Genomic DNA, 11,527 nt, shown 5'->3' on the forward strand with positions numbered 1-11,527 from the left:
TGAATTGCAAATGGACTTTTTGGACTAATTTTATTTATTTATTTTGGTTTTTTTGGTTTAGTTTTTGTATGGGCCCGGGCAAATTGGGCCTATTACAATGATGTAGTAAGATTTTAAGATTTTTTAATTATATGTAATATTATAATTTTAATCTTGGTCATGTTATATAATTTCACTATTTTATATGTACTATTATTGTTGTAATTTGTTACTAAAATTTCAACTATTTTATGTGTATTGCTGGAAAAATGCGTAGAAGAAGATTACGAGATTTAAGTATTGTCAAGAATACTCCAAATTCGGAAGAAGCAAATAGTGAACAGCAGACAGTTATTGGATCTTCGAATGTGCCGGAGACACTTGACGAGCCTGCAGAATTTCAAAGTAATGTTAAGTTTATTTTACATGTGTGTTGACTTTTATTATTGATTTATTTTTCAACTATTTTATGTGTATTGCTAGAAAAATGCGTAGAAGAAGATTACGAGATTTAAGTATTGTCAAGAATACTCCAAATTCAGAAGAAGCAAATAGTGAACAGCAGACAGTTATTGGATCTTCGAATGTGCCGGAGACACTTGACGAGCCTGCAGAATTTCAAAGTAATGTTAAGTTTATTTTACACGTGTGTTGACTTTTATTATTGATTTATTTTTCAATTTTAATATAGTAATAATATATCGTTTTTCAGTTGAAAGTGGTGGGACGCGTAGAGGTCGAGGACGTACGCTACTTAAAGATTTATACGACTTAAATCCTGTCGAGCGTGTCAAAGTAAGTAGAAACAGTCATGGTCAGCCTGTTGGATCTGAAGCTCGAATTTTAGCAACTATTTGGGCATTATAGCACGAAATGCCAATATATTGCCCATCAACTACGAATCATGGCATCACATGCCTGATAGCAATAAAAATCAAGCTCTCGATAATATTAAGGTAACAAAACGTGAATGTAATTTATAATACTTTGGTTTAAGTTTTATTTATAGTTACATTCTAAACTTGTGTTTTTTTAGGAGAGATCTGCTTTAGAGGTCTCGAATGACTATATCAAGAAGGCATTGGGTTAAGAATGGAGAGACCATAAAAGCACTTTGAAAAAAGAATATTTTAAGAAAGACATAAGCCTCAAAGAAAAATTGTGAAATGTCTCGCCGGGAATGCTAAGGTACCAATGGGAAGATGTGGTTAGATTCTGGAATTCAAAGAAAGGAGAGGTATTACGTACTTCCAAATTCTTATAAATTTTTCGGTATATAGTGTTTACTATGTACATAATAATAATTTAATTATGTAGGACCATGAGCAAGTTGGAATAAGCAGCAGACAAAAACAAAAATTCACGCACACGGCAGGGTTGAGAAGTTTTGCTTCTGTAGCTGAGGCCGAGGTATTATGAATTTATTAATTCTATAAGATATTAATGACTTTCTACTATTAAGTAATATTTTACTACTATATTGTAGGAAGTCTCGTCTGGTAAAAAAGCTGGACGCTTTTAGCTTTTTGAGATTACACATAGGAAGAAAGATGGATCTCCTATGACATCCAAAGCTGGAGAAATTATGGTATATTTACTTAATAAAATTTGATTTATTATACATATTTATAATGTTTAATTATAATGGTTTAATTCGTCGTTAGTAGTTTTAAATAATGTTAAGTTATGTTGCATTCCTTTTTATTATATATTTTGTTTCTAACTCTTTGATTGATTTATTAGGAGAAACTAAAGGAGAAGAAGGCGGAGTATGAAGCGATTGCTTCTACTGATAGTTTTGTTAATCTTGATAACATTGGTAACAAAATTATTACTGAAGTTTTGGGTCCTGAAAGGTATGGTCGGGTTCGATTTCAAGGATCTGGTGTTACCTCGACCCAATATTTTGGATCCAGCTCCCAACAATACATGCCTTTCGGGAGTCAAGCTCAAGTTGAAGTTCAGAGGTTAAGAGATCAAATAGCTCAGATACAAGTGAGCACAGTTGAGCAAATTGTCGAGTTTGAAAGAAAATATGAAGAACTCCAGCAACAACTTAGAGTGGAAGCAGCAGCGTGGGAGGCAGCGGCAGCAGCGAGGGAGGCAGAGGCAGTAGCGATGGCAGCAGAGTAGAGCAGAAAGTACAATGAGCTCCAGCTACAGCTTCAGCAATGATGAAGATGTTTCAGCAGTCGCAAAAGCCGCCATCTTAGACATTTGTTTTCTCGTTGTAAGAATATTTTTAACATTTTCACATTTAACATTATTGTAAGAATATTTTGAGTTATACTTCATTTATTAATTTACATCAATATCGTTCGTTGAATTTGAAGTATCATTTAGATTTAATGTTTTTGGTTGTATTTTTTATGCTACATTTGTTGTTTTTGGTTGGATTTCATGTTATATTTGCTACTTTTGGTTGGATTTAATGCAGGAAGGGTTGAATATTGGTGTAAAATGTATATTGCAAATCTGCCAAAATTAGCAGCGTTTGTGGAGGAAGCGCCGCTAAAAGTCATGGCTTTTATCGGCGCTTATCCCACAAACGCCGCTAAAAGCCATGACTTTTAGCGGTGCTTTTCCTACAAAGGCCGCTAAAAGCCATGATCTTTTGTGACATTTTTTTTCAAATAAACGCAGCAAAAATTTGTGCGTTTCCTATAGCGGCGTTTTTTGCAGCGCTTATGAAAACGCCGCAAATAGTTCTAGCGACGTTTTTGCTAAAGGTCGCAAAAAATGCCGCTAAAAGTCTATTTTCTAATAGTGATTTAAGGGTTTTTATATAATAAAATAAAATAAAAGAAATAAAAGCTCAAGAGATAGAAAAGTAGAATGAGTCAAATCTCGATTATGGTGATTAGCTCGTTTTGGTAATCCTCATCAACTATTTTTTCAGGTTCCTCGTCAACCAACTAGTCGCTACCCTAGTAGGATCTTTCGATCTTCCACTAACACAACGATTCAGCAAGAACTACTTATCTTCTGACTTTATAGTCTAGACTAGCTTGGGGTAAAGGTGTTCATGGATGGGTAATACCAATTTTGGGTTAATTCCCACCTTGATGACTTCCTCAGATTGTCAGGCTTGGGGTTTATTTCACGTTTTTCCTTTCCTAAACAGCTAATTCGTTGAGGAACCTTACAAAACAGTTAACAGATCATACCTCCATTTGCTAACCCCCTATAGAGGGATTAGTTCCTCATGACTTTAATAGACAATATGAAATTGGTATAAAAAGAAAGCATGCTAATTAAATTGACAAAATAAAGTAAATAAAAGAGCTTGATTGTATTGAAATTAATTGTGAATCTACAAAGTTTGGATGCTTCTACAATTTAGATATCTTTAAATTAATAAGAACAAATTAAAGAAATCTAAAACCTAAGAATGAAAGAAAACTAAACTAAATTTTACAAAGAAAATTTAGGCTAAAAGAATCATGCCTATAACAAGTGACAAATGAGCTTATTTATAGCCTTCAGGTGGCTGTTATCCTTAACCCTAGGTTAGCTGATGTTCCCGAGCTTTAGGTTTGATTGTGCAGAACAAAACGCTTCTACTTCATATTTAATTTTCATCACAGAGTCATTGTCGTGACACATTGGGACTTCTGTCGCGACATAGCAATTAGTTTACTCCTCTTCAGCTATCTTCAGGGGTATGTCGCGACACCCTCAGTCTGTGTCGTGACATCAAAGGCAAACTTGAGCTTTCTCCATTCTGTTCCCTATGTTGCGACATCGAGTCATCCGTGTTGCGACATAGAGACCAATATTCATTTAATACGCCTTCTAATGGTCTCCTACACACTCACAAAGTGTGTTAGCTCACCCTTAGGCCTTATTCGGCCTCTAAGGTCAATAAAAGACTAAATTAGCACATTTTATTGAATGTAATTAAAACTAAGAAAATTTAACTAAAACATAATGAAAATGCTTGTATTCAAGCTCCTTAAATTCGAAAACTAGTTTAATCTGCTACATCAAATTATGATAGATCAAACTTTTCCAAATTTAAGTCATTACTTGTCCTTAAACAACATAAACAAAAAAAAAAGAAAAGAAATAAAAGCGACGACCCTTGAGAAAACATCATATAGGTATTGATTTTAGAGCATATGATTTAGGCATTTTATGCTTACTAACAACTTTAACATGATGAATAATTGACTTACCACTTTTGATCACAAACATCTAAGTTCAATATGTTACAAAATATACAAGTATAAAAGGTTTCACCTGTAGGGATTCATCAATAAATTATACAAGTACTTTGATTATCTGAGTAGAATACAAATAGTCATTTATGTAACGCCCCAATTTTCTTAATTCTGGTTTTGTAATTTTGTAACACAAATGCCTGTCTGCCTCAGTGGTTATTGCTTCTAGGAGTGACTGAGAAGTCTTGGGTTCAAGCCTTAACTTGAGCAAAATTTTTTTAATTGAATAAAGCCTTAATCTTGTTCAGTAGGCTTAATTTTAAATGTTAGTAAGTTTATATCAGAATGGGCCTACTAGTCTACTGGTTAAGTGAAGTGTTAAGTGCCTAGAGGTTCAGAATTCGAATCCCCGTGCAACCAAGAGATTTATTTTGCTGCTTGTGTCTTGTGAGTGTTTGAGTAGAATGAGATTCTGAGCAGTGGAATGAGTGGGGAGTCAGGTGGAGCGTTTTGAAGAGTAAATTTTGGGAATGAGGTAGTTATCGAGATTTGATTATATTTTTTTCCCATTACCGAAATTCTTTTTCTTTTTTTTTCCAAAAAAGTCTATGCCGATTTTCTCCTCTTGTTCTTCCTTGCTGTCATTTTCACCTTTGTTTTGCTGCTAAAATTCTTGTTTTCTCGCCTCTCTTCTTTATTCTTCCCCATTCGATTTTGTGCCGTTTCTCCTTTAACAGCGGTCGTTTAATAAGTGTTAGTTAGGTAAATTTGTTCTTTGGTTAATTATTATTAACTGTTCACTGAAAAGTGTCATTATTATGATTTAGGAGGGGTTGCAGGGATTCAAAATTGTTTGCTGGAGGCTTAGATTTGTGAGAATCGTTGCTGTTCTTTTGAATGTGAGTTTTTGTCGCTCGTTCGATGAGCACCTCGTTTCGGGTTTGGTTTAATTCAATTGTTTAAGAGACCAACTGAGTGAAACATGTCTAATTATAGGTTTTGAGAGTGCTCAAGATTGCGTTAGCATCAAATCGATACCAGTTGTGTACCCAAAACACTGAAAACACAATTTGTGAAAAGCCAAAAAAGCGTACTATCGACGCTACTCAGGGGTGTGGTAGCCCGTGTGGTAAGCCGTGTGAGGGGACATGGTCATGTGATCGACGAACCAGGCTGTGCACGCATGAACGGGCGTATGACTCAGCCGTGTGATGGCCAATGAGGCCGTGTACGAGACACAGGCTCGACCAATTGCGCCATATGGGCCCACAACCACACGGGCATATTTGATGTTGGGCCAGGCCATGTGATCTACACGGCGAAGGCCAATTCGGTCCGTGTGGCCCCACACAGGTAGATCACATGGGTGTGTGAGTCTATTTTATTGATTTGTTTGCTAAGGTTGCACGGGTCGCCCGAGATGACTGTGAACCTACTGTGGGGTCAGTAAGCAATGCTTTGATCCCTAATTGACTGAATGATATATGTATGGTTATTGAGCATGATTATAATACTGTATTGATTATATGCATAACACTATGTGATAGCATGCCATGATTGTATGTTGCATTGCATAGGGATGAGATGATATATGTGGAGGAAGTGTACTAAAAGGCTTTAAGATTAATATACTGGCAGTACAACTACAGCTTACTAATGGCTTCGAGCCTAATACTGGTAGCTCAGCTGGAAATTATTGTCTAGTGCTGCTTTCGGTACTATTTTAAAGTGTAGGGATGGGTGGGTTGATTATATCCCCACATGGAGTGTAGGGTTGGACGGAGATGATGTGTAAAGGCTAGCTGGGTAGGACTTGTGTACTGCATAATCTGTTACTATACGGATTACTGATACTATAATAGGCCAAGGCCCAAATGCATGACTACTTTTGTACTGAGATGGGCTAAAGCCATAACTGATACTGTCACTGATACTGAAAAAGGGCTTAGGCCTAAACTGAGTTTATTCTATATACTGTTTGTTTGTTTGCATGGGAAATTACACACCGAGTTTTCATAAACTCACCTTTCTGTTTTATCTGTACAGGTAATCCCCAGACTTAGACGGATTGGAGTGGCGGAGGACTCAACGGTGGCCACACGACCTTTTTTTGCATGTTTCGTGTTTAATTAGGTTTTTAAAGTTTTATTTAGGGTATTTTACTGTAATAAAGGCCTCTATGGATTTTTGCTTAAAATTTGAATTCTATACTATTTTTATGTTTTATATCTGCTAGAGGTAGGTAAAACATGGGTTTTTAAAAGAAATGCACGTGTTTTAACAAAATACCTACAATAACACACTGTTTTAAAAAGCTTCTACAACGTATAATGTTTTGAACACTAACGACTAAATGAAAATCACGATTTTAGAATTAATAGAAGATAGTGAAGTATTCTAAATGGAAAATGTTTTAAGCAAAGTTACGGTTTTTCCAACACAAGCTACGGTTTTCAAGCACACTATCATGTGATATTGCCAGATTCGGCCATAACGTCCAGGCTGAGTTTAGAGTGTTACATTTAGTGGTATCAGAGCCAGGTTATAAAACTCAGCTATGGATTTGGGTTTTAAAATTTGGGTCTTTTAAAGAACTGGTTTCTTATAGTTGAAATAGTTCTACTGAATGTGTGGTACACCGAGTCTCCAGCGCCGATCCAGTAAGTTCTCTAAAACTGCTATGTGAAACTGTTATATGTTTTTGACTAAATTGCTATGGGTAGTATATAGTAAGACTATTGTAGATAGACTGTACTGAAAAACACTGAAATAGTGTATACTAAGACTATAGTAAAACTGATAAACATTGCGTTGTATGAAATAAACTTTATACTTCTAATACTGTTTCACATAAGATATCTGTTAATAATTACTGAAACTGTAAGCTGATACATCAAATTGTTAATACAGATAAAATACTATTAGATAATGAGCACACAAGGCACTCGCGGAAGGGGTACAATAGGCAATGGTAAAGGTCGTAGAGGGGCTCGAGCAGGGTCCTAATCTTCTGGCAACATACCAAATCTAGACATTAGTGAGACGCTGGTGTCGTTTACTATTGAGATTGGGTCTGGGTCTCATGATCGTGTGGTTGGGGACGACGCACTGTTCCAAGCCATGTTACAGATTCTAGAGAGGGTGGCTGGGCACAATACTGGAGCTGGAGGCTGAGGTTCGATTATGAAATGACTCCGATCGAATGGAGCTTAGATTTTCAAGGGTATTGCTAGAGTTGCCCCTAATGTGGCTGAGTATTGGATTTAGGCGATAGAGAGGATCATGGGCGATCTAGACTGCACCCTCGAGCAGAAACTAAAGGGTGCAGTATCACTGTTGAGAGATGAGGCTTACCAGTGGTGGCTTACGGTTAAGGAGGGCACTCAGCCCGAATGACTGACTTGGTAGTTCTTCAAGTCTACCTTTCATGGGAAATATGTGGGGGACAGTTACATGGATGCCTGTAGGAGAGAGTTCTTAAATTTGACCCAGGGTTAGTGGCCGAGCATGAGGCCAAATTTCTAAGATTGAGCCGCTATGCGCGAGGTATGATGGCGACTGAGTACGAGCGATATATTTGCTTTGAGGATGGCCTCAGGGATAATGAGCGATGTGTTCGCTTCGAGGATGGCCTCAGGGATAATCTGAGGGTTCTGATAGCTTCATAGAGGGAGCAAGACTTTGCTGTAATGATCGATAAGGTGAAGACCACCGAGGAAGTGAAGCGTGCTGAGTGCCAAAATCGAGAGAGGGGTAGAAGTAAGAGGGATTCAGAGCCGTCGAGTTTTATTCAGAAGCTTAAGAAAAAGGCCAGAGTTGATGGGCCGATCAGAGTTGGGGCTCCTATTGCTACTACTGGATAGACGTTGTGTACTAACTATGGTAGGCTCCATCAGGGTGAGTGTTGGAAAAGAACTGGGGCTTTTTTGAGGTGTGGTTCATTAGAGCACTGTATTAAAGAGTGTCCGTAGAGGTTCGATTAGATGCAAGCTCCGAGCATTGGTATTGCACCACCGCCGAGAGTAATTCAGCAGCCACTGAGAGGCTAGGGTCAGGCCATAGGTGGTAATGGGTTAGGCCGTGGTCAGAGAGCACCGAGCAGAGGTGCTGGTCATATTGAGGCGAGACAGCCGTCTCTAGTTTATACTACACGTCACAGAGAGAATGTAGATGCTCCGGACATCATTATGGGTATGTTCTTTATTTATAATTTACCTTATACTGCACTGATAGATATAGGATCCACTCACTTCTATATAACTTGTATCGTATTTGAAAACTTGGTTATACTGGTTGAGTGCACTACGAGTGAGGTTACTGTACTGAGCCCGTTGGGGCAGTCAATTAGGGTTAACAAACTGTTTAGAGGTGTTCCTCTAGAGGTTCAAGGGGATATCTTTCTGGATGATTTGATGGAACTTCCTTTCGGAGAGTTTGATCTGATACTGGGAATGGACTGGCTGGTCAAGCACTGGGTTAGCTTGGACTGTGCTATAAGAAGGGTTGTGTTGAGAACTGAGGAGGACATCAAGGTAGTCTTAATTCGGGAACAACAGAACTACTTTTCGAATGTGATTTCTTCGTTAAGGGCAGATAAGTTGGTTCGTAAAGGATGTGAGGCGTATCTGGCCTACATCAGTGTTTCAGATTCTGGAGATTCTACGATTAAGGATATCAGGACGGTTAAAGACTTTCGAATATTTTTCTTGAAGAGCTGCTGGGGTTACCTCTGAATCTTGAAGTAGAGTTTGTGATTGAGCTCCTTCCTGGTACAGTTCCGGTGTCCATCGCCTCTTATAGAATGGTACCGAAGGAATTTATGAGGCTTTTGGCTCAGATTCAAGAACTTTTGGATCGTGGGTTCATCTGCCCTAGTGTGTCTTCGTGGGAGCACTAATCCTGTTTGTGAAAAAGAAGGATGGATCCATGCGTATGTGTATTGACTACCGACAATTGAATAAGTTACAATAAAGAATAAGTACCCCTTACCGAGGATAGACGATCTGTTTGACCAGTTCCAAGATGCTTCAGTTTTCTCCAAGACTGACCTTCAATCAGGGTATCACTAGTTGAATGTTAAGGAGGCTGACGTGCATAAGACAACATTTAGGACTCGCTATGATCATTATGAGTTCCTGTAATGCCATTTGGACTGACGAATGCACCATCAGCTTTTATGGATCTAATGAATCGAATGTTCCAGCCCTATCTAGATCGGTTTGTGGTGGTATTTATTGACAACATATTAGTGTATTCGAGGATTAAGGATGAGCATGATGAACACCTCTGAGTGGTTTTACAAATTTTTTGAGAGAAACAACTGTATGCCAAGTTCAGTAAATGTGAGTTATGGTTACAAGAAGTAACATTTTTGGGCAATGTGGTTTTTACTGAAGATAAGGGTCTATCCTCAAAAGATTGAGGCTATCTTGGATTGGAAGCAGCCTAAGACTGTATCTGAGATCCGCAGTTTTTTGGAACTGGCAGGGTATTATCGATGATTTGTAGAAGGGTTTTCACTGATTGCAGTACCTTTGACTAAGCTACTACGTAAGGGTGTACCATTTAACTGGACTGATTCGTAGCAAGAGAGCTTTGAGAAGCTCAAAACTGTATTGACTGAGGCCTCTATTTTGATAAAGCCAGCGTCTAGAAAAGGGTTTACTGTTTACAGTGATGCATCACATGTCGGTTTGGGATGTGTGTTGATGCAAGAGGGTAAGGTAGTAGCGTATGCGTCTAGTCAGCTTAAGACTCATGAGGCGAATTATCAGACACATGACTTGGAGTTGGCCGCAGTGGTATTCGCACTAAAAATTTAGAGGCATTATCTGTATGGGGAGAGGAGTATCATCTACATAATCATAAGAGCTTCAAGTACCTCCTCACTTAGAAGGAGCTGAATCTTAAGCAGCGTAGATGGATTGAGTTGCTTAAGGATTATGACTGTACGATTGTATACAACCCTAGTAAGGCCAATATGATGGCTGACGCGCTGAGGGCTATGACTTATCTGAGGGTGATGTTTGCTTGCCTCAGTTTATTTGATGATAGTAGTTTTTTGGCCGAAGTTAAGGTTAAACCGATGTGGATAGAGCAGATTAAGGGTAAATTGTTGGAGGGTGAGTCACTATGTCTTTGATTCTGACAGATTGAGAATGGTAACACTTCAAATTTTGGATTGAATAGCAAAGGGATATTCTGTTTCTGTGGGAGAGTTTGTGTACTAAATGATACTGAGTTGAGGCAGTCTATACTGCGAAAAGTGCATAGTAGCCCTTATGCTATGCATCATGGTAGAAAAAAGATGTACCGAGACCTTCGTGAGTTATATTGGTGGCCGGGTCTTAGGCGTGAGGTTACTGATTTCGTGAGTAAATATCTGACATACTAGCAGGTTAAGGCTGAGCATCAGCTACCTTCGGGTTTATTGCAGCTAGTTAAGATTCTGCTTTAAAAGTGGGAGCGAGTAACTATGGACTTCGTTAGTGGGTTACCTCTAACACTTACTAAGAAAGATTCAGTATCGATTGACCAAGTCTGCCCACTTCATACCTATGTGTACTAACTATTCACTACAGAAGCGAGCAAAATTGTGTGTCTAAAATAGTGAGACTACATGAGGTTCCTGTTTTGATCATCTCTGAAAGGGATCCTCGCTTCACATCTCAATTTTAGAAAAAGCTACATGAAGCTCTGGGTACAAGGTTGGACTTCAGTACTCCGTTCCATCCTCAGACCAATGGTCAATCTGAGATAGTGATTCAGATATTGGAGGATATGTTGAAGAATTGTGTGATTGACTTCTAAGGCAGTTGGGAGGAGTATTTGACGTTGGCAGAGTTTGCTTACAATAACAATAACCAGTCTAGCATGCATATGATACCTTACGAGGCACTTTATGGTCATAAGTGTTGCACTCCTTTATGCTGGGCTGAGTTGGGTGAGCAACGAATTTTGGGTCCTGAATTGGTCCTGATACTGAGGAAAAAGTTTGATTGATTCGGGACTGGCTGAAAGTGGCATCTGACAGACAAAAGTCCTATACAGATCTAAAGCGTCGAGAGATTGAGTATTCTGTGGGAGACTTCATTTTTTTCAAGGTCCCGCCATGGAAGAGGGTGCTGAGGTTTGGTTACAAGGGCAAGTTGAGCCCTAGGTTTATTGGACCTTATCGTATTCTAAGACGAGTGGCACCGGTTGCTTATCAGTTGGAGCTGCCTCTAGAGTTGGAATGAATTCATGACGTGTTTCATGTCTCAATGTTGAGGCGCTACCACTCTGGTCCTACGCATATTGTTCCAGTGGAGGAGTTTAACGTTAGGCTAGATCTAACTTTCGAGGAGGAGCCGGTTTAGATATTGGATTGTGACGTAAAGATTCTG

The 11,527-nt window shown here is 38.7% G+C and overlaps 1 protein-coding gene across 1 annotated transcript; it reads left to right on the forward strand.

Moving 5' to 3' along the window:
• Nucleotides 1–1,474: 1,474 nt before the first annotated feature.
• Nucleotides 1,475–2,112, forward strand: LOC121210018 (uncharacterized). Its single transcript, XM_041082086.1, has 2 exons — nucleotides 1,475–1,567; nucleotides 1,723–2,112. The coding sequence occupies exons 1-2, from the start codon at nucleotides 1,541–1,543 to the stop codon at nucleotides 2,110–2,112; spliced, it is 417 nt and encodes a 138-aa protein (XP_040938020.1). The 5' UTR covers nucleotides 1,475–1,540.
• The last annotated feature ends 9,415 nt before the right edge of the window (nucleotides 2,113–11,527 follow it).

This window comes from Gossypium hirsutum, chromosome A11 (assembly GCF_007990345.1).
Source record: "Gossypium hirsutum isolate 1008001.06 chromosome A11, Gossypium_hirsutum_v2.1, whole genome shotgun sequence".
NCBI classification, from domain to species: Eukaryota; Viridiplantae; Streptophyta; class Magnoliopsida; order Malvales; family Malvaceae; genus Gossypium; species Gossypium hirsutum.